Below are 19,996 nucleotides of genomic sequence, written 5' to 3' on the forward strand. Positions count from 1 at the left end.
CCCCCCCCCCGGGCGCTACTTATCATATCCCCTTCCCCCTTCTCTCCCCCTCTCCCGGTCTAAAACTGACCACCTCCAAACAGGTCCTCCCCTCTCTCTGACAAAGCACCACAATCCTCTCGCCTCTGAAACTCGTCCTCCACACCGCATCACAAGGTTTCGTCAGCTCCCTCACAAACCCGCCCGTCTTCACATCCCACAGCTTCACCCTCCCATCGTTCCCGCCGGAGACGATGAACCGCTTATCAAACTGTAAACACGTCACGCTGTTATCGTGCGCACACAGACGGTGGATGCAGGACATGGAGGAGAGGTCGAATATGATGACCCGGCCGTCAGAACCGCCGGTCACGAGTTTCGAGCCGGACAGTTGGAGTTGGCCGACGAGGGCGGTGTGGCCTTGGAGGAGGGCGAGGCATTCGCCAGTGGTCGGGGACCAGACCCTGACGGTGGAGTCGAGGGAGCCGGTGATGACGAGGGAACCGTTGAATGCGATGGAGTAGATTTGGGAGTAGTGGCCGGTGAATGTTTGGAGGCATTCGCCTGTATCGAGGTTCCACAACTGTGTATTCCATGTTAGCGTATGGACAAGGTACGAGAGAGAGAGAGAGAGTGGAGTTTTGGACTTACCTTGGCGGTATTATCATAACTCCCCGAAACAGCCATATTCCCCCAAATCTCTACACACCTCACGCTCTTCGTATGGCCTCTCAGAGTATGCAGACATCGCCCCCGCTGGATATCCCATACGCGGAGAGTGTAGTCGCGGGAGCCGGAGACGGCGATAGGCCGGTGGGGGAGGACTTTGATACAGCGGATGGTGGAGGTATGGCCGGGGAGGGAGTGGATGCATTGGCTAAAAAAAGTTGCGCCGATCAGCATGTGGTTGGGGGGGGGGGGGGGGAGAAGTCGGGGAAACGTACCCGGTTTCGACATCCCATACTTTGACTTGCTTATCACAACCGCCCGAGACTACCAAACTCGTTTTCAACCCCTGCCACCCTCTTACGCTACCGCATAAATTGCTTCCCTCATTCTCGTCTTCATCTTCATTTTCATTTCCACCTTGGTCTTGGCCTCTGCTTTGATTCTCGCGGCCATGCTGGTACGGCGTCTCGTTCTCTTGTGTCTCGCTTTGGGTTTGGGTTTGGGTTTGGGTTTGGGGGTGTGGATAACTGGATGGGGGGTTGATGCCGAACCAACCGTTTGGTGATGTCGACGTCGACGTCGATGCCGATGCCTGGGCGCCATACCACCCCATCCCTCTCGTTCCCCTCATCCGCTTCATATCCTGCTCCTGCATCTGCATCTGATTTGCCGTTGCCGTTTGCGTTGCCGTTGCCGTTCGCGGCGGTGGGGAGACCAGCACCATCGCCCAAACACCCTGCGTATGCGCCGCCCTCCCTTCCAAACTCCTCTTCCACCCGCCATTAAACGCGCTAAACACATGTATCTTGCTATTCGCCATGCCTACCACTATCCAGGTTTCGTCAAAGCTCAGCGTGGTGACGACCGAGTCGTCGGCGGAGAGGTGTTTGGCGAGGAGGACGCCGGCGGTGAGCCAGTTTGTTTCGGTGAGATAGGCGAGTTTGACGCGGGTTTTGTAAGAGTGTTGAGAGGAAGGGGAAGGGGAGGGGAAGGGGGAGGGGGAGGGGGAGAAGGGGGAGATGGGAGGAGGGAGACCGGTGAGACCGCTAGAGAGGTTGAGAACGCGTTTTTCGAGACCGAACGGGGTGACACGCTTGATGCAGCATGCTTGCTTGGTCCCGCTTCCGGTTCCCAAAGCGTTGTCTCGCGTTTTTGACCGTTGTTTGCTTGTCCCCGCTTGACTTGAGGAGGTAGATCCTCCCCGTCTGCTGCTGGTGTTGGTGTTGGTGTTGGTGTTGGTGCTGGTGGCGGCGTTTGGATCAGCAGGCGGTCCTAATCCCGAACCCACATCCCACCCCTTTTCTTCCTCCTCTTTACCCGTCATCCCTTCCATTCCCTCTCTGGACGTCGCCCGAGCATGCTGCGGCGGGTCCCGACCCGAAATCCCAATCCCACCACCACTCGCATACCGATGCCGATGATGATGTCTAGCCAGTAGATCGCGCCATGTCGTCTCGTCTTGTAAGAGTGTATTCCAGTATCTTGAGACTTGCGCCGCTCGAGCGAGTGTTTGAGGATCGTCTACCTGTTTCCCAATAAATCGAACTCAGCTCACCCCATCTAACTGTGGGGGAAAAGAAAATGAAAAAGACGCGACTTACAAAGCTCAAGACATGCAACGCCACCTCCCACGGCAACTCTCTCAAAAAGTCCCTTCTCAAAAGCGGTTCAATCTTGCGCGAAAGGGAGAGCGCTTCATGCAGTGCTAGATGGGGGATAAGGAGGTTTAGGAATTTGGAGCGAAGGAGGGGTGGGAGGGAGGTGTATTGGGATAGGACGGTTTGTGGCGTTGGCGTTGGTGTTGGTGCTGGAGATGGTGAGGGGTACGGCTCATGGGGTAGGGTTTTACCTTGCGCTTGCGGTTTTGCATGCGGTTTTGCTTGCACTTGCACATGATCGAGGTTTTGGCCGTGGGGATCGGTGGTTGTATCACCGTGATAAAGCAGTTGTTCGAGATGCTCTCGTATATGGGTATCACTATCGTCAAATCCACGGATATGCGGGCCGGGACTCGGTGCCGGTGTAGGAGGGTTGATACCTATTCCCGTGAACACTGCGCCTGTTGCGATTCCAGCAGCCGCCGTCTCTGGATACTCTGCAGCTGTGCCTCCTGTTGCGACGGGATGTGTGGCCGCCGCTGTACTACTAGATGTGGGCGTCGTCGGCGTCGGCGGCGCTACTGTCGTGGTGATGGTTGTTGCTGTGGTCGGCGGCGAGAGGGTTAGGCTTTCGAGTGACATCTCGGCTACGTCTTGTACGCTGTCGGTGTCCCCGTGTGGCCGCGCAGTGCGAGACGACGCAGACGCCGACGCGGACGGGGCGAGGGAGAAGAGAGGGGCACCCAGATCGGGGAGCGGCGATGGCGGACGGCGGTAGTGGGCGGGGTGGGAGTGGCTGGGTGCCATGCTGCGTGTTCCAGTGCTCGCTGCACTTTCTTGTTCGCGATGCAGATGGAAGAGCAGACGAGGAATGACAAATGGGTTAATAAAAGCATCGCGCGACTCGCCCTCGTGCAGCGCCTATTTGCGCAATCCTTTTCTTCACGCTCCGTTTTCCACGCCTCGTATTCACCCCCCATGCATCTGTGGGACGGACAAGATATGGGACTACATCCACTCTACTGTTATCAAACAAAAGTACAATCATGTTTTACTATGGATTATATACACATTATACCTCTTTGCGACTGGAGCCAGAGCTACGACACAAGACACCTGATCCACACAAGACGCTTTACACACCATCCACCTCTTTCGCCAAAAGGTCTTTTCCTCTTCGCGCCATACCCCGTGTCGTCCTCCTCCCTGGCGTCAATTCATCCTGTATGATCACTTCCTCCATCTTCCTATGCCGATGTCCGCTCTCACTCTCCGTCCTCGCTCTAGTCTTGATCTGGGTCTTGCTCGGGACGTCTTCCCCACGAAGAAGGAGCAGTTCATTCACGAGCTTACTCTGTTCCCTTTTCCTGCTCCCTGGTGTGTGCCCGTGGGAGCTGCGGGAATATGGGGACCAATGGTGATGTGAAGAGGGGGAAACAGTCGACGGAAAAGTGCAGAGGTACGAATCGACGCGCGACGACGTGGATGTGGATCCGCCAGACTGTGAGTGTGGTGTATCCGGTATCGAGATCGAGCACGCAGACGTGGAAGGGAGAAGAGGCGGCGGGATATTTTCTTGGTTATCGATGTCTAGTTCGGATAGGGTGCTGGAGGGAAACGGAGAGGCGGAGCGAGAGCGAGAGCGGGTACGTGGTCTCCCAACGACCGAGCCTTCCGGATCGCGGCGAACGACAAATCCGGGGTCGTGAATGTTCATGTCCTCCCCGTTCCCGTTCCCATCTTCAAGCAGATATTGGTTTTGTATTGGTGTTTGGTTTTGGGTGGCGCGTGTATCGTTCAGAGGTGGGGTCAAAATCGCGCCTGATATTCCGCCGCTGTCCCCACCACAGGCCCTTGGTCAGCGACATGGAAAACGCCCGTGGGACGAGACAACTTACAGAGACGGATGTGAGCTGGATTGGGCGACGGAAGTGGCAAACAACCTCCTCGCAGGAGATTTCCCCACACCGAGATCGTCTCGATCGAGCACCTGCTTCACCCGCGGCGTCACCGTCCTTGTCCGTTTCTTGACCGGGCTCTTCATCCCGTCGCCCGGCTCGATGCCCCGGCGGTGTGGATGCATGGGACTGGGGTGCTTGCTGGACGACGCGACGGGGGACGAAGCACTTTGATGCCGCTGTGGGCCCGTTGAGCCCGTTGGCGTGGGACTGGCGGAGGGGCGCTCGGGGAGGAAGCTGTCGAGGGGGAGCTCTGCGAGGGGGGCGGGGCGTGGGCGGAGAGAGTACGGCATGGCGAGATGGGGGGAGGGGGGAGGGGGAGGGGGAGGGGGAGGGGGAGGGGAGACAAAAGCGGGACAATGGAACAAGGTTTGCTTGCCATTTGATCCCGCGGCGCTTACGTCAGCATGACAAGGCCGGTGGCGCATAAAGTCCACCGGCCACTGTATGCCACCGACATTTTCCTCTTTTTTTCGTGGCCATCGCACTGCACAGAACGAGGACGATGCCGCACCCAGACCTCTCCATCCCGCTCTTGCCAGACGCAGACGACCTTCCCCTCCCACATCCGCACTATACCTGGCCAGAGGCGGGCCCGAGTAGTCCCCGCGCCGCCGGCTTCTTGGGCAACGTGGACGCCGAGTATGCGTATACCCACCGCCGCCGTCCTCCAGGCGAGACAACAGGCGACGCGAGGGGCAGAATACGGGAGAGACAGGGAAATGGACAGGCGGGTGAGGATGAGCGGGATGGAGATGGCGATACGGGTACGGATCCATCGAAAGCGGGGCTATTTGGAGCGAAAGCCATAGCGGCGATGACGGGCGCGATGGCGACTTCCTTACTCAGTGCGTCTTTCTTACAATCGTTCTGTGATGGATGGGTGGACTAACGGAGACGGGTGTAGTGACACCGTTCGACGTCCTCAAGACCCGGCTTCAGACCGTCCCTCCTCATTTACACCCATCTTCCGTTGCTGCCGCTTTACCACCCTCCGCGTCTACTGTAAGCCCAGGCAGTGCTAGTGCAGCTGCGGCTGCAGCTGCAGATTGCTGCCAAACGACATACTCGGGAGCGGGGACGAGTATAAAACCGGAACATCCTCTCGTTTGCACCCACTCGTCATCCGTCTCTATCCCTTCTACTAAAACCGGTATGGATATCTCTTCCATCCGTCCTTCTCCTTCGCCTTCTCCTTCCCCGCCTCTAGCCTCGTCCTCATCCCTATCCTCAGGAGCTAGCACCAGCACTAGCGCCAGCGTGAACGCACTTCGCCCCCCGAGCGGATGTCTGAACCCTTCTAAATGGGCCGGTATATGGGGTGAACCCATCCCGTCTGGTGTCCCAGGCGGAGCAGGAGGCGTCTTGGTCCTCCGAGAAGGACCAGGAGTCGCCCTCGGTAGTTTACATCTGGGCGGAGCTGGCGGTGCCGGTGGATCTTCCAGTATCGGGGTAAAGAGTTTGTTGAGCTCGATGAAAAGTTCAACGGGCGCGGTCTCTGCAGGGATAGGAAGCACAGCGACGGGGGCAGGAGGGTTTTGGAAAGAGATGGCTACTGTGAGAGCTGAGAGCGGGATAAGAGGTTTATGGAAAGGTGTGGGGACTGCCATGTACGTTTTTTATACCCTCGTGTTATGATAAGCTAAACGTTTGGCGGTTTCAGAACAATGGGGATACCTTCCTCGGCGATATACATGCTCGGCTACGAATATTTATCTACCATCATCTCACCTTATTTCCTCGATTCTTCCAAGCCCGTCTACACCACGCCAGCATCTACGTCTTCTATACCAGAACCGGAATCGTTTGGCGAGGTCGATACGGTGGTATTCGAATCTCTCTCTACGCTATCATCAGCATCAGCAACATCCACAGCGGCAACGACAGCAACGACGAGGACATTGACGGCAAGTTTGACACCCGCCCCGCTTATAGCGGGCAGTCTCGCCCGCACGTTATCTGCCACCGTCATCAGTCCCATCGAAATGTTCCGTACCCGTCTTCAAGCTCTTCCTATCCGTACGTCCACATCCGTTTCTAAACTCTTTTTCAAAACACTAATTTTTTATTTTATTTTTTTAAAAACCAGCCGGAAGACCTTCTCCCACTTACACATCCGTCACCAAAGACATGTACCGCCTCGTCCAATCCAGAGGCCCCATCATCCTCTACCGCGGCCTCGGTCCCACTCTCTGGCGAGACGTCCCTTTCTCCGGTATATACTGGGCCTCATTCGAACTCTTGAAAACATCCCTGACCTCTCCCGATTCACCCCTTCCCTTCTCCCCCTTATCCACCACCCTCGACCTCGGACCTATCCCGATCTCATTCTTCTCCGGCTTCGTGTCCGGCACGTTTGCCGCCCTCTTGACGCAACCGTTTGACGTGCTGAAAACGAGGAGACAGGTGTTCAACCCCACCCCGGGCTGTGTCACGGACAGGCAGGGGGGGATGATTAGGGTGGCGGGCACGGTCAGTCTGGTGAGGCATGTCGTGAAGACGGAGGGGTGGCGGGCGCTGTATGCGGGGACGAGCGCGAGGTGTGGGAAAGTGGCGCCGGCGTGTGGGTTGATGATTGCGTGTTATGAAGGGGTGGGCAGGTTGTTGGGTGGGGAGTAGGTGCGAGCGAAGCGAGGCACGTTGAAGAAGTGTAAAAAAAAACGGGATTGATTAGATTGGGGACTCGGATTTCAAAATTAGAAAGCTAGCCTAGAAAATTACATTGTTTTTTTTATATAACAAACTCTTCTTCCTGTTTTTTTTTATTTATTGGTTAATCATTCACCATTCGCATCAATGATGATTATAATGTGACAAGTGTTTTCCCGCCCCCGCACAAAAAAGGGAAAGAATAGAACACACCAGGATTATACTAGATATTAGATAAATTATGCGAGTGATTTTCCAAGCTGCATCATACATGCAGAGACTATACGAGTTAGTCGTATGTTGGAGTCTAGGATTCGGCTCGACGAAGCGCAGCAACATCATGAAAGTGAGGCACATTTACGCACAACTCGCTCGTCAGTTTCCATCAGTCGGAGCAACGGCTTGTACAACACTGGAAGAACAAACAAGATCTCATAACAACATACATCCCCCGTTCCCACTGCTTCAACATCTCATAACCTATCCCACAACTCTTGATCCTGCTCACTCAGCTGTTCTCTCCCAGCATTATCCCTCACCCCCGTTCCCTCCATCCACTCTTCCTCTCCACTCACAGGCTCATACCCCCTTCTCCCACCCCCACTCAACAACGACCTCCCCCTCCCACCTCCATAAAACCGTCTCTCCGTATCTTCCTCATCATCCAAATCGAAATCCAGCGCCCGCGACGCATCTCGCGCTTGGGAGAGGTCTATCGGTTTAGGAGGGTTCAGCCACGAGTGCCCCGATCGGCGGAGGATAGACCCGAGACGGAGGAATTGGACAGTGTTACGGGCGACGATGAGGATAGTGTCGAGCAGTTCTTCGTTCCTCGTACCGGAGCCGCAGGGGTTGAAAAAGACGAGGAGGAGGGTGAGGACGCAGAAGCAAACGAGGGTGAGGTCGATGATGTTGAGAGGGGTCATAGGGTATTTCTACATGAACCAAGTCAGTTTCGGTTGATTTATTTTTTGAGAATGTGGAAAAAGGGAATTGGGCTGGAGGGGGAACGAAAAAAGCACATACTCTTCCATTGGCAATCCACCGTGTTGTAACCTCAAGTACCATGAGGGCGTTTAGAACAAATTCAATAATGTGCCATGCTATCGAGGGACATTCTCCTTTATCTACAGCCACCACCAGGTTAGCGGCCATCCGATTCTCGCAGTTGTTGACGAAATGATAAAACGTACGAGTCGCAACCAAACTCAACACCAACGTCGCCAAACTCAAACCCATCATGGCGCCATAGAAAAGGATATAGTAACGGCTAAAGATGATCCTGTTCGCTACACCTTGAAGCTGTTCAGACGCTGGGAGGTGATATGGAGATCGAGAAGGGACAGGTCTAGAGGTATCTTGAAACGATGATGATTGTTCAAACTCAAAGTCTTCGGCGGTAAGCGGTTGGGCCTCGGGATCTTGTTGAGACATAGTGCTGATTCCTTTAGATAAATCGGACGTTGATAAAGCTATGAATTATATCAAGCTTGGTATATGGCTGTAGCTGAGGGATATGAAGAATTGAAAAGAGCTGATTGGTGAATGGTTTGACATCTCAAGGGAACGCTGGAGTGACGAGGTCCATCATCTTGAGGGAAGGCGGGTATCGCCGAAAAGATGGCAAGATAATACTAATAAGTGTTTATGTAATCGATTTTATCTTGAAGGTGTATTTGTGCCGACATGGGTCGAAATTAACAAGTGGATAATGAATGAGTACGCATGGTATACAACAAGCATCATCTATCCGGATGAACGATTACAATAATACACTCCCTTTTTGATTGATAACCTTCATTCATTAGTCTAGGTACAAGAAGACGTTCTACATTTTCACCGAGACGAGATGGAAATGCATCTCCCTCGGGTTATCTTGTACTGCAAAACCACGTGACCTCCACGTGTTTGTTGAAATTGTATTTGTGTGCCTGAAAGGTCAATCAGAACTCGAGTGTTCAGCAGAGAGACCGTCACTCTTGAATCATTCACCCACTTACCCACCCTTCCCTGGCATTTCTCGAATTCGGCATGTTGTCGCGGTGAGCTTGACTTCTGCATTCCTTTTGGCGTCATCAACATGCCACGACACTGACAAGCATTCAGGCGCCATTTTACGTATTTACTTATCGGTATCATATCGGCCATCGGGTCGGCTATCTGCGGATCATGACGGATTGCAGATTGCCTTGGCGCGAATTTAGCTTTATATCGCTTTGTTTTTGGGGGTTGACACGTTCCTTGATTCATCAGAAGGTTGTGAAAGCCCTCAGCTTCCTGGCGTAAAGGCTGTCAATGAGTGACTGGGCAGCGACATTCTCATTATCCCATGTATACGGTTATTTTATGCCTTTGCTCCAACTTCGAGTTGTCAACGACATTTGTTAACAACCACTCAATACAAACTAGTCAGTCATGTCTCTCAATGCCGTTAAACTGGACCAGAATGGGAAACCAGAGCTTCTCGAAGGTAGTGGTAAGTTGTCGATTCTTACACTGTCTTAGCACCCTGTCCTTGCATATCCACTCACTGTCATTAGGCGAGGCCTTCCAAACATCTGGCCACGCTACCAAAGCTACGCTTTTATTACCGGGTCCCAGAAAAACCGACACTGTCAAAGGGCGCATATGGGTGACAGACTTTCAAGTAGGTGACTATAACCAAAGTTACACCTCGAGCTAATCCAGTTTGAACTATAGATCATATTTTACGCAGACGATCAAGTAAATTTTGATGAGAATGATACGATTCACCCTTTAAACTCGTTGGAGATTCCATTCGTAAATATACCTCCTATTCTCCCGGTTGCCACCTCAAAGCCAAAGTTCTTGTAAATTCGTAGACCGACCTTCAAACTCTCGTTCTATCCAGAGTCCTCCTTGGCCCCGACTACCTCACTCTGACATACAGTCCGGGACCAGACTTTACCATCGAAGCCATATTCTCTATCAAGGATAAGAAAAGCATGAAGGAGGTATACGCAGCAATGAATGAGTGGAAGGAGGAGAGTATCAGGCAAGAGAAGATTACAGAAGCCATAAAAGAGCTGGCGAAAGAGGGCTATGCGGTGTATAATGGGCCAAAACAATGAGAGAGTAGCGCCATCCCAATGCTCAAGCAGCAGTCAGGGAAGAACAAAGATTCAGAAATCTGTTATTATAGCTGAGTCCGATAAGCAAATATGCATCGTACGTACATATAGGAAAAAGAATCAAGAAAAGTATGCAGGGCTTCTTAGTATAACGGTTAGTACATGAGATTCTGATTCTCGTGACCTGGGTTCGACTCCCAGAGAGGCCTGATACTTTTGCTTTTTTGCACTTCCCCCTCCAGCGGAGAGCCGGCAAGCTGTTCACACTTTTTGATCTACTACCACTTTTGGCGGACTCTTCGAGTATGCATAGCGTTGACCAAGCTACTGTCTTTTAACATGAGCAACATCGTCTATGTTTCATAATAATTTTCCGTCGTTGGACATGAAACAATACAAGGTGTGGTTCGCATGTAGATAAGATTATCGTAAAAAAATGGTGCCTCTCGCATTTCTTCATGTCACAACTCGACCCAAACAACCATCAAAACCTCCTATTATCTAAACTCGCCCTCCTATATGCTGATCCCGCATCTTCGTCCCTCTTCATCCCCATACCTGCGCTAATAGTCCCTGGTCTTCCTTCCTTCCTAACCTCTCCGGCGGTTCCTCCTCCTCCCAAAGCAGCAGGCGCAGTCTCTCCAGCCTGCTCTTGTTTACTCCTTCTCACAGGCTTACTTGCAAGCCATGCACTCATCAACAGCTTCCTCTGGCGTTCTTTTTCCTCTTTCTCCTTATCCGCCGTCGAGTCCGATGCGGCGGAAATAGATGAAAGTGTAAGTGAGAGCGAGGTGAATGAGTGATGGGCAGAGTTGGATGTATGCGGTCTGGGTTTGGATTTGGGGGTGGTTGGGGTTGAGTAAGGTAAGAAAGGGTGAGCTTGGCCTTGGCGTTGGGGTAGGTGTTGGTGGTGTTCGGAGGCATGATCGCTCGGACGACGGGGGATATCATGTGCAGAGGTATGGATAATGTTAGCAGGTATGAAGGGAAAGTAGTTTTGCGCAACCGCCTGGGCGGGCGTCTGGATCAAAGGTGAGTACGCCGCATCAGGGATAACTGGCTTTGAAGGTCTTGAGAGATTGAAGAATGTGTTTCGTTTGTCTACTACACCATCCAAGGGGGACACTGGTCTCCCTTTTGAGCTTTCGGTGCTTCCCCCTCTCCCTTGACCTGAAGCTGTCATTCTCCTAGGTCTTGGAGGGGGTAAGAGACTGGGTCTATGACCTCTCTTTTCAATCTCTTTTATTTTCCAACCGTCAATTGTCGCAGATGAGACGTCGATAGGGGGTGGTCTTGCTTTGGTATGCGTTGCGGTGCCGGTAGGAAGGGAGAAAAGCATCGTTTGAGCTGCTTGACGTCCTTGAGCAAGTTTGAGGGAAAGATGCTTCGTCGAGTCGTATTCCTTTACAGTGTGCCATTCCTCTTTACGTCCTTCTTTCCCATGGCCCCAAAGCGAGATCATGCCTATCGACGTCTCGCCCTCCTCGCCGGATCTCTCTTCACTACCCGGTACAGAGCTCCCACTTCCAAATTCCCCTTGAAATTCATCTTCAATCCCTTCCCCCTTTTGTTGCTTGGCTTTCTCCGCGCCCCGACTTTGGTGCCTGGAGCGTTTCTTGTCGACCTCATGCGACCCAATCTTACTCCTCTCTGCGGGCGGCATAATGTACACTGCTTCTGCCGAGGTAGGTCTGCTCCAACCTTCGTTGTCATTCACCGAAAAGTCCAGACTATCCCCTTCTTCCCTTGCCCCTCCCTCTTTCCTTTGAGGAGCGCTGCTCTCCCGTTTTTGCCCGTTGACCTTGTGCGTGGGAGGAGTTGTCACAAATCCACTGTGCGATACCATGCTTGGAGCGTTGCTCACCCTCGCTTTCAACCCTTTCACCATCCCCTTTGCAGCCCCCATCGCTCCGAATGCAATTTTACTCGGCATAGGCGGCGTGGGTGGCTGCTGAGCCAGCGCAAGTGACTGTCGCAAGTACATCTCGTCCAGTGCCAAGAAACCCATCGCAAAGAGGTCTTGTCGGACTTTTTTCCTTTCTCTGTCTCTATCTCTGTCGTGCGAGAAACTTTCATCGCGGGTATGAGTCGAGGAAGAAGGGGAGAGGGAGAGTCGGGGTTCGTCGCGAGGTAAAAGTCTGCGGGGTTTTTCGGGGGTGATAGGGTTGGAATTGGAGTTGGAATGAGAGTGGGAATCGGTTGATCGGGGCGATGAAAAGTATACTGGCGCCGGGACAGGGGCGGTGGAAGGTCGTCTACGGTGTTTGGAGATGAGGGACGTCCCGGGTGAACTTGGCTGGATCGGGATAGGCGGGAGAGGTCGTTTTTGGATGGGCTGAGATTGCGCGCTATTCCTCATGTCAGTTTGTTCACTGTTGCACTTTTACTTTGGAATGCCAATCGCCTTGAAACGTACGATGAACCAGAGTCTTGCCTCTTCGGCAACAGTATATCCCTATCCCCTCTCTTTTTCCCTCCCGTACTCGCTCTCTTGGGCTTCAACATACCCAAACTCAGCCCGTTCACCGCCGTGCCATCCGTCTGTAATTTCCCCTTCTGTTCTTTTGTCTCGCCCTGACCATCTACTGACGCAAGCTTGTCGTGCTGCGAGTCATGTATGCTTGAACTAGTGGTCTGCTGGTGCAAAGGCTCAGCAGTGGCGATAGCATGGGCTGCATGATGAGTAACGGGATAAGAATTTGAAGTCGTCCGTTTGATTTCTTTCCTCCCACTGTACCCTCTTTCAGCTGAACGTGGTGGGATGGGCGGCGGCGCAATAACAGCGGCTGCAGCTAGCCCAAGTGTGGCCCGCGTATTGGTGAGAACTTCATAAGTCACCTCGACAGGCCGATCATTCTCGCTGACCTTGAATTGGTTTTTAACTCCGACTACGCCTGCACCTGCACTTGCACCTGATGACCACTCGACCTTTTCATCTGCACCTGCAAGATAAAGAGGTACCTGCTGGGAAACGCAAACACCGCCAATAGGAGGAGCGGGGAGAGGTACACCGGTAGGCGGAGGAGGCGCCGGGGGAAGAGGTATGTTTGTGTTTGCGTACATTGTAAATGATCCGCACCGTTTGTCCTCCCTTTCTACCTTTGCACTTGCGCTGCCCCCGTGGCCACCCCCTCCCAACGAATTACTGCTCCCCACTCTTCCCACTGGACTGTACACATTAGGCGAAGTGGATAGCAGCTCTTTTGTTGGAGGACGTTGTTCTGAGACGGGTCTCGCTCGGGGGACGGAGATGATGTTACTGCCTTGGATGTGGGAACGTTCGCGCTGACGGAATTTATCGGTTTGGTCGTGTTCGCTCACATGTTTTTGTGGTTGAGGAGTAGGGGTTTCCGTGACTAGGATGGGGGCGGTTAAGGGTTCTGGTGGAAGTGGTGAATGGGTAACAGGTAACTCGGGCTGTGAAGCACGCTATGGTATAATCAGCAGTAGCTCGAAAAGTACTGAAAGTCTACGCCAAGGATATAGCAAATGAAGTCGAATTCACTTACATTAGCTCGACCACTTGCACGGCAACTTGCACTTCCATTACCATAACCCCAACCATCAGTCATTAGCCTCCCACTCATTTGCTCCAACTCTCTCACTGCTCCTCTCTCGACCTCCTCCAGTGTATCGACTTGATTTTGTAACCATATATCATGTGACCTGTCTGTACCGAACGAGCCAATATCTTGCTCGAATGAGCCAGAGTTGTGAGATCTGATGTTTGGAGATCGCGGGTCGCGCTGGGAGGCAGGAATGCGTATAGTATAGTCGAGCGCAACAGGAATAGAATAATTTCGCTGCCGATGGTTGTGAGAATGAGTGGGCACGGTTGGAGTTGGAGGTTGGGTAAGTGAAGTGGAAATGTCGCGAAGAAAGTCGTATTCCCAGTCATCACCATCAAGAATCTCAAGTTCCTCTCTCTTACTACAGTAATTCGATAATTTGGGAGGAGGCTTCATCATAGGCAGCTTGATCGTTTCCCGTTTCTTCTTCTTTTGCTCTTTGCTCACTCGCTCCTGTTGCTTCTCTTGGTACATAGAGTTCTTCGAATGGGTAATGTCGTACGCGTCCATGACGTGTTGGATACTCGGCAATGCAGCGAGTGAAGGCATGGAGTATGTGTTTGATGGTGTAGAGAAGGGAGTGAAGGATTCACCTGGAAGGAGAGAAGAAGGCATGGATTCATTCTTGGTAGAGCGAGAAGTATTGGTGCGAGTCGCCTTGGGACGAAGTTCGAATGCCGTGACCATCGCAGTCAGATCAAAGTGAAAGAAAGACGTTTGTTCTTTGGGTGAAGAGGGACGACGCGACTTGAGAAGAGGCGGCATGGCTGTCAAAGATGATTGTGGCCGTTTCGACCTTAGCTTTTGGAAAATAGATTGCGGTTTGATACTTGAATCCTCCAGACTAGGTAGATGTGATTGGGAAGCGGCACGGCGTGCGCGATCCTTGTGGGGAGTGGGGAGCGCTTCAAGAGACGGAAGTTGAAGAAGAGTTACAGGAGAAGGAGCCGTATTTCGTTTTGCGAGGTTGGGTCTGCCCGCGGTGGTAGCGTCAAACGAATACGGCATGTTGTGAGTTTTATTGAGAGCAAAGTGACGGGACCCGCAAGCTGCGATGCTGTGAGTGGTGTCAGGAGGGCGGGAGAGGAGGGAGCAAGCTGAGAGAGCGTCGGATCGCGGGAGATTGGAGGGACGGTACACACGCAGGGGACGCCAAATCAATCACCTCTCCATCGCCTCCACTCCCAGCTCTCGTCTCCTGTCCGCTATGAAAAGAGGAACATGGCCCCGCCTGCGTCAAGCCATTCCGCTGTCCGTGCTTGCCGGTCAGAGCCGGCTCATCATCATGATCAACTCATCATTCACCGTTAGTAGCCTGCAGCTTTTCAGAATCGCTAGGGAAGGCCTTGTGAAGCCAAGGCACCGTTCAGCATCTAGTCAACGTCAACTGCTGTCGGTGATGCGCTTGGACTTTGAGCATGACGCGACGCGACGCGTGTTTTAAATGTATGATCGATTAGTGACAGCTTGAAACTGCGTTGCGGCGCGAGCAGCGTGCCTTGCATCCCGTGTATAGACCGGTTTGGATCTCGTCTTCCAGCCTTCTTCCTTGATGGTTGATGGTTGATGCTTGATGCTTGATGGTTGATGCTTGATGCTTGATGGTTGATGCTTGATGGCTGATGCTTGATAGTTGGTCCTTTGAAGCAGCAATAAATTAACAAACACACCAAAAGAAAGCAAATCCATTCAGCGCTCGAGCACTTTTTGGCGAGCCCGGTCGGCCGTTCGGGTACAGTTTCGCGGAGACCATCCCATCTCCTTTCCGTCGGGCAACAATTCACAACACAATCACTGCTAGTGAACATGTTTCGGCTTTTCGGTTAGAATGAAAATTACGGACAGATACCTATCATGCCGAATTGATCGGATGGGGAAATATCATGCCTGAGCTTCAAATACATGTGTACTCATGCGTCAATCAGCGATAATCTGCGCCATCCGTAGGCGGAAGGTGAGGTCATCTGGTCGGAACCCTGGGTATAATATGGGACGATGGAGGGATTGGTAGAAACAATACAGCCCACTTTTCATCTCGAGAATCTGCCAACAATTCCATTTTTACAACTTGCTACAGCGCTACCAAACCTTTCTTTGCGCCGACTAATGGCGGCAGTAGGTCTTGAAGAGCCAGATCAAAGCAATTAAGAATACAGCCCCTATCAAGACCTTTTCAAAGCGGGCCTTACAATCGAACCAAAGTTCCCCCTTGGCGCCAGCCTTGTCGATGGCCTTGACATCGTCTTCGGTGAGAGTGATGTCGCCAACGTCGAGATAACCCTCAAGTCGCGCCTTCCTTGAAGAAGTGGTAACTGGAATAGCTCTAGTAATCTAGTCAGCCATTGCATTATTCAATACCTGTTTCAGATGGTAAAAGACATACCTCTTGGCGCGGGACCATGCTAAAAGGACCTGTTCGGGCTTGACGTTTAGCCTTTCGGCAATTTGGTTCACAGGCTTGTCAACGGGACCTCCGGGCCGAGAAGTGAGGGGGATCAGGGTCGAATAGCCTTCAGCAACGATATTCTGTTCTTCGAGGTATTCAAGCAGCGGTGCAGTTCGAGTGATGACATAAGGATGGAGAAGGATCTGGTTGACGACCGGCTTGACTGTAGCGTGTGCCAGTAGCTCTTGAAGCTGCTCCTTGTTGAAGCTATCCCAAACGTCAGAGAGTGATGCGAAAAAAATTGTTTGATAATAGACTTGCTTTGATACGCCGATGGACTTTGTCTTTCCTTCTTTCTGTAACGTCTCCAACTCTTTCCAAGCTCCCTTTATGTCTCCCTTTGTGACCTGAGGGGAGTGGATGAGGTAGAGATCAAGGTACTCTAGACCCAACTTCTCCAAGCTTTCTCCAATCGACTGTCGAGCACCCTTTCCATCGATTCCACTCCATTTGGTTGTAACCCAGAGCTGGTTGCGCGACAAACCGCTCTCCTTGATAGCCTGGCCTACTTCCTCCTCGTTGTGATAAACTATCCTCGTTTGTCAGTGTTAGTGAATGTAGAAAAGATCGGTCTGAAGACCTGCCCTGAGCGGTGTCGATGTGGTCAAATCCAACATCAATAGCTTGGCCCACTTGAAAAGGTGTGACTTCCTTTGGGATCTTCCAGGTACCGAAAGCGATTGCTGGAATCCTGTGTCCGTCGTTCAATGTGATCTCGCCGAAGGGCATCTTGTCTTTTTTATTGGATGAATTGCTTTTCTTGTTCGAAAAGTGGAAATGGAGAGATGCTCGATCGTGACATTTTCAACTATGATGATATATACTTCTCGTTCGAGAAGGCGTCATGCTCGTGATCCGTCGTGATCCATCGATCGCAAAGCGCTTCTATTTTTTATGGCGCGGCAGCTCCGGGATCCGGGAAATAAACACAGCAGACTACTTTTTATCAGCCAGGGCGGAATTGGCGATGTCATCGGCTTTGTCCGAAATGATTCATTCGGTACAACTGTAACCCCGCATGAGCCAAAAGCTTGCGATTGATAATCATCCGTCTTTTTCTTGCGATCTCCGTCTACGTTTCAGACAAATCCCATCTGACCATCTTCTTTTGTTTCATGACGACTATTACGGATCCCAAAGTAAAGGAAACCATCACGGCTGATCCATACAAAACTCTTCAAGATGGAATCTGTTGTGGACGTCGTGACGACGGTCTTTCAGGCAATCCTGGCGGTTAATGTCGTCTTCACCGTCGGATACGCGTATAATGGGAAACGTGCGTCGACTTTGAGCAAGGTAAGTTTCTCGATACATCGATAATGGCATTAAAGCTGACGATACATAGACTTTGTCTGCTTTGTCTAATAATCTCCTCTTACCCCTTCTCATCTTGACCACTTTTGCTGCCTCACCCTCTCTTACTTGGAAGCGACTTCTTCAATGTACGTCGTCTAAGCATATGGCTAGTCAGTATCTGACATCGTATTTACCCTCTTAGTATGGCCATTGGCGATTATCTCGCTTACGACCCATGCGGCCTCTTTGGTTGCTTCCATTCTCTCGTGCAGATATTTTGGCGCCCCAGGCTGGGCTGTTGAGAGTTTGACGTATAACAAGTAAGTAATTGTACTCGTCGTTCAGCTTGATATCGATGATGACTGAATCGCGTCAACCACACAGTGTAACCTCTTATCCATTCCTTGTTGTCTACGCTCTGTACCGCGTGTCTGCCGTTGGTGGCTTGAACCATCTGCACTGGCGAATCAAAGACACAACGGCTGAAGCTTTTGAAAGAGCTACTATCTACATACTAACCAACTTTTTAATCACAGAATTTTTCCGGTAAGATCTTCCGCTCACTCATAGCGATACGTACCTTGGGAGCTGACCGTTTTTGCAGAAAATTCCTCAATCCGTTCATCGTACAGTCCGGTTTAATGGATAAAGAACAGGAAGACGCGGATGAAAATGTCGAGGATGGTTTTTATGCTGAAACGGTCGAAGCAACGGTCGATGAAGATGCGACTGAGCGTACTTCCCTCCTCAGCCGAGCACAGCAGCCAGATTCTACCAAATTAGCCATCATCCGCACCGCACACTCGCCGATTCTTCTTTCAGCGATACTAGGTCTCACCATCGGTCTTGTCAAACCTCTGCAGAGATTTATCACAGGTGTAGGCGTCGAGGGCTCCAGTGGCGGCTGGTTATGGTTAGCGGCTGGGTCAGCTTTGAATGCGATGGGTGGTTCGTTTCCTCTGTTTGCCATTCTGGCTACCGGTGCGGCAATGAGGGCTGGGGAGCAACCTCCGTACGTACACCCTGATGTGTTACTTGGCCGGTTAGACGTCAAGCTGAAGATAGACATTTCCTTAGATCGCCTGAATACAAGACACCTCCAACCCTGGGTACTGTGCTCTTATTTGGCTTTTGGAGGTACATTTGCATTCCTGCCATCACCCTTCCTATCGTCAAGAGTTTCCACAAGATTCCCTCCACAAAGGTTTTCCTGCAGGATCCGGTCTTTGCAAGTTACTTCCACCACAATGCTGTTATGAAAGCTGACTTGTATCTTAGTCGTTCGTGCTTGTCCTTACTGTTATAACCCCTCCATTGCTCCCATCCCACTTATCTCCCTTCCGATCCTCTGTTCTCTTTTCCACCTTTTATTCGTCTCTCATCACCGCTGTCCCACTCGCTCTTGCTATCGGTCTCTTCGGCCGTGGTATCTCTTATGATCTCGACTTTGATCTCGTATCCGCACTCAAATCTGCTGCCGGGGGTGGGCTGGCAGGCGCGGCCGCCATGGTGATACAAGTTCTAACGCTCATGCCAATGAGGACGATTATGAATTACCAGTACCGATACGGAGGTGGACTAAAAAGTGCGGCGGTGACATTGTACGAAGATGGGGGCTATAGGCGATATTACGCTGGCTTGGCTGCTGCATTGTAAGTTCCTCCTTGACCCTTTTCTATCGTTTTTTTTTGCGATTTGAAGCTAATGAGGTTATGATTTAGATTCCAAGGTCCCCTTTCCCGATTTGGCGATACCGCCGCCAATGCCGGCATCCTCGCCCTCCTTTCCTCCCTCCCTTGGCCTGTACTTGTCAAGACTGTGGCTGCGAGCGTCGCCTCTGCTTGTTTCCGGATGACGCTCACCCCTATCGATACCATCAAGACTACTCAACAGACTCAAGGTGGTGGGGCGGGCTTGAGGTTGATCAAGGAGAGGGTCAGGCAGCAAGGGGTGGCTAGTCTGTGGTATGGCGCTTTGGCGACGGCTGCAGCGACTTTTGTCGGGCATTGTAAGTTTTACATGAGCTTCGTATTGCAAACTGCGATGGTCAAGCTGATTATGAGGGGCACAGATCCTTGGTTCGGAGTAAGCACACAATCAAACAGGAGTGAACCCCATTTCGAAATAATTAACTGACGATCGCCCTATTATAGACTTACAATTATCTCCAGGCCACACTTCCTCTTCCCCATACCATTATTCAGAAACTCTTCGTTAGTCCACTTTTTTTTTTTCCATCTCACCTCTGAATCGTTGGAAAGGCGCACCGCTGACTAGATGATTTGTCCACTTTCAATAATTTAGCGCCAGGCATTCATCGGTTTTGCCGCATCCCTTGTCTCCGATACCTCATCCAACTCTCTTCGTGTCGTCAAGACGTATCGACAAGTACACGAAGGTGATGTCGGCTATCTCACTGCTGCGAAGAGGATTGTAGAGGCAGAGGGATGGAGGGGATTGTTTGGAAGGGGCTTGGGTACGAGGTTGATAACTAATGGACTACAAGGCTTGTTGTTCAGTGTCTTGTGGAAGCTGTTCGCGGACTTGTGAGTAATAATACGAAGGATTCATTTGTTGGTTAGACATGACTGATTTGGGGGAACCATAGGATCGCGGGCAAGTAATCACTTGTGCTTTTTTCTCTCGCGTATTGGAGAAGTAGACCTTTCTTGTGTGCTATGAAACGAATAGAAAAAAAAACCTAAATGTATTGGACGGACCATGATGGCACAGCTATGAC

General features: G+C 51.6%; 7 protein-coding genes and 1 non-coding gene across 8 annotated transcripts; 3 read left to right on the forward strand and 5 right to left on the reverse strand.

The window, feature by feature from the left end:
- Positions 1-11: 11 nt before the first annotated feature.
- CNH03370 (ubiquitin-protein ligase, putative) lies at positions 12-3,089 on the reverse strand. Its single transcript, XM_024657733.1, has 4 exons — positions 2,250-3,089; positions 924-2,173; positions 631-856; positions 12-562 (listed from the first exon to the last, which is right to left on the reverse strand). The coding sequence occupies exons 1-4, from the start codon at positions 3,051-3,053 to the stop codon at positions 23-25; spliced, it is 2,820 nt and encodes a 939-aa protein (XP_024513402.1). The 5' UTR covers positions 3,054-3,089; the 3' UTR covers positions 12-22.
- A 119-nt stretch (positions 3,090-3,208) lies between these two features.
- CNH03365 (hypothetical protein) lies at positions 3,209-4,509 on the reverse strand. Its single transcript, XM_024658670.1, has 2 exons — positions 4,145-4,509; positions 3,209-4,081 (listed from the first exon to the last, which is right to left on the reverse strand). The coding sequence occupies exons 1-2, from the start codon at positions 4,495-4,497 to the stop codon at positions 3,382-3,384; spliced, it is 1,053 nt and encodes a 350-aa protein (XP_024514588.1). The 5' UTR covers positions 4,498-4,509; the 3' UTR covers positions 3,209-3,381.
- Positions 4,510-4,687: 178 nt separating this feature from the next.
- Positions 4,688-7,113, forward strand: CNH03360 (metallochaperone, putative). The gene is made up of 4 exons (XM_572504.2): positions 4,688-5,052; positions 5,112-5,814; positions 5,868-6,223; positions 6,294-7,113. The coding sequence occupies exons 1-4, from the start codon at positions 4,710-4,712 to the stop codon at positions 6,821-6,823; spliced, it is 1,932 nt and encodes a 643-aa protein (XP_572504.1). The 5' UTR covers positions 4,688-4,709; the 3' UTR covers positions 6,824-7,113.
- Positions 7,114-7,284: 171 nt separating this feature from the next.
- On the reverse strand, positions 7,285-8,392 carry CNH03350 (hypothetical protein). The gene is made up of 2 exons (XM_572503.2): positions 7,880-8,392; positions 7,285-7,788 (listed from the first exon to the last, which is right to left on the reverse strand). The coding sequence occupies exons 1-2, from the start codon at positions 8,285-8,287 to the stop codon at positions 7,327-7,329; spliced, it is 870 nt and encodes a 289-aa protein (XP_572503.1). The 5' UTR covers positions 8,288-8,392; the 3' UTR covers positions 7,285-7,326.
- A 1,690-nt stretch (positions 8,393-10,082) lies between these two features.
- CNH03340 lies at positions 10,083-10,154 on the forward strand. The gene has a single exon. It is a non-coding gene; the product is annotated as a tRNA-Gln (tRNA).
- A 108-nt stretch (positions 10,155-10,262) lies between these two features.
- On the reverse strand, positions 10,263-15,160 carry CNH03330 (hypothetical protein). Its single transcript, XM_024657732.1, has 3 exons — positions 13,455-15,160; positions 12,362-13,374; positions 10,263-12,293 (listed from the first exon to the last, which is right to left on the reverse strand). Exons 1-3 carry the CDS (start codon positions 14,520-14,522, stop codon positions 10,430-10,432), a joined length of 3,945 nt encoding a protein of 1,314 aa, XP_024513426.1. The 5' UTR covers positions 14,523-15,160; the 3' UTR covers positions 10,263-10,429.
- Positions 15,161-15,617: 457 nt separating this feature from the next.
- CNH03320 (hypothetical protein) lies at positions 15,618-16,734 on the reverse strand (the record flags this gene model as incomplete). The annotated part of the gene is made up of 3 exons (XM_024657731.1): positions 16,545-16,734; positions 15,898-16,489; positions 15,618-15,837 (listed from the first exon to the last, which is right to left on the reverse strand). The coding sequence occupies exons 1-3, from the start codon at positions 16,687-16,689 to the stop codon at positions 15,618-15,620; spliced, it is 957 nt and encodes a 318-aa protein (XP_024513401.1). The 5' UTR covers positions 16,690-16,734.
- A 302-nt stretch (positions 16,735-17,036) lies between these two features.
- On the forward strand, positions 17,037-19,995 carry CNH03310 (hypothetical protein). The gene is made up of 12 exons (XM_024657730.1): positions 17,037-17,256; positions 17,306-17,402; positions 17,459-17,576; positions 17,641-17,802; positions 17,861-18,268; positions 18,334-18,484; positions 18,535-18,908; positions 18,978-19,264; positions 19,328-19,341; positions 19,410-19,469; positions 19,561-19,802; positions 19,865-19,995. The coding sequence occupies exons 1-12, from the start codon at positions 17,143-17,145 to the stop codon at positions 19,878-19,880; spliced, it is 2,043 nt and encodes a 680-aa protein (XP_024513400.1). The 5' UTR covers positions 17,037-17,142; the 3' UTR covers positions 19,881-19,995.
- The last annotated feature ends 1 nt before the right edge of the window (position 19,996 follows it).

The sequence above is a fragment of the Cryptococcus neoformans genome (assembly GCF_000091045.1).
Source record: "Cryptococcus neoformans var. neoformans JEC21 chromosome 8 sequence".
In the NCBI taxonomy this organism is placed as follows: Eukaryota; Fungi; Basidiomycota; class Tremellomycetes; order Tremellales; family Cryptococcaceae; genus Cryptococcus; species Cryptococcus deneoformans.

What these genes read in the sequence shown, in the direction of transcription:
- CNH03310 (XM_024657730.1), top strand. Translation starts at nt 17,143, where the DNA reads ATGGAATCTGTTGTGGACGTCGTGACGACGGTCTTTCAGGCAATCCTG. An exon ending in TTGGAAGCGACTTCTTCAAT is followed by an intron (nt 17,403 to 17,458) that starts GTACGTCGTCTA and finishes TTACCCTCTTAG; the next exon opens with TATGGCCATTGGCGATTATC. An exon ending in AGGGCTGGGGAGCAACCTCC is followed by an intron (nt 18,269 to 18,333) that starts GTACGTACACCC and finishes ACATTTCCTTAG; the next exon opens with ATCGCCTGAATACAAGACAC.
- CNH03330 (XM_024657732.1), bottom strand. Translation starts at nt 14,522, where the DNA reads ATGCCGTATTCGTTTGACGCTACCACCGCGGGCAGACCCAACCTCGCA. An exon ending in GTGCAAGTGGTCGAGCTAAT is followed by an intron (nt 13,375 to 13,454) that starts GTAAGTGAATTC and finishes ATTATACCATAG; the next exon opens with CGTGCTTCACAGCCCGAGTT. An exon ending in AGGCAAGACTCTGGTTCATC is followed by an intron (nt 12,294 to 12,361) that starts GTACGTTTCAAG and finishes CATGAGGAATAG; the next exon opens with CGCGCAATCTCAGCCCATCC.
- CNH03365 (XM_024658670.1), bottom strand. Translation starts at nt 4,497, where the DNA reads ATGCCGTACTCTCTCCGCCCACGCCCCGCCCCCCTCGCAGAGCTCCCC. An exon ending in TCCAGCTCACATCCGTCTCT is followed by an intron (nt 4,082 to 4,144) that starts GTAAGTTGTCTC and finishes TGGTGGGGACAG; the next exon opens with CGGCGGAATATCAGGCGCGA.
- CNH03370 (XM_024657733.1), bottom strand. Translation starts at nt 3,053, where the DNA reads ATGGCACCCAGCCACTCCCACCCCGCCCACTACCGCCGTCCGCCATCG. An exon ending in CGTTGCATGTCTTGAGCTTT is followed by an intron (nt 2,174 to 2,249) that starts GTAAGTCGCGTC and finishes ATTGGGAAACAG; the next exon opens with GTAGACGATCCTCAAACACT. An exon ending in GTATGGGATGTCGAAACCGG is followed by an intron (nt 857 to 923) that starts GTACGTTTCCCC and finishes AACTTTTTTTAG; the next exon opens with CCAATGCATCCACTCCCTCC.
- CNH03360 (XM_572504.2), top strand. Translation starts at nt 4,710, where the DNA reads ATGCCGCACCCAGACCTCTCCATCCCGCTCTTGCCAGACGCAGACGAC. An exon ending in GATGGCGACTTCCTTACTCA is followed by an intron (nt 5,053 to 5,111) that starts GTGCGTCTTTCT and finishes AGACGGGTGTAG; the next exon opens with TGACACCGTTCGACGTCCTC. An exon ending in AAAGGTGTGGGGACTGCCAT is followed by an intron (nt 5,815 to 5,867) that starts GTACGTTTTTTA and finishes TGGCGGTTTCAG; the next exon opens with AACAATGGGGATACCTTCCT.
- CNH03350 (XM_572503.2), bottom strand. Translation starts at nt 8,287, where the DNA reads ATGTCTCAACAAGATCCCGAGGCCCAACCGCTTACCGCCGAAGACTTT. An exon ending in GGTGGATTGCCAATGGAAGA is followed by an intron (nt 7,789 to 7,879) that starts GTATGTGCTTTT and finishes TGGTTCATGTAG; the next exon opens with AAATACCCTATGACCCCTCT.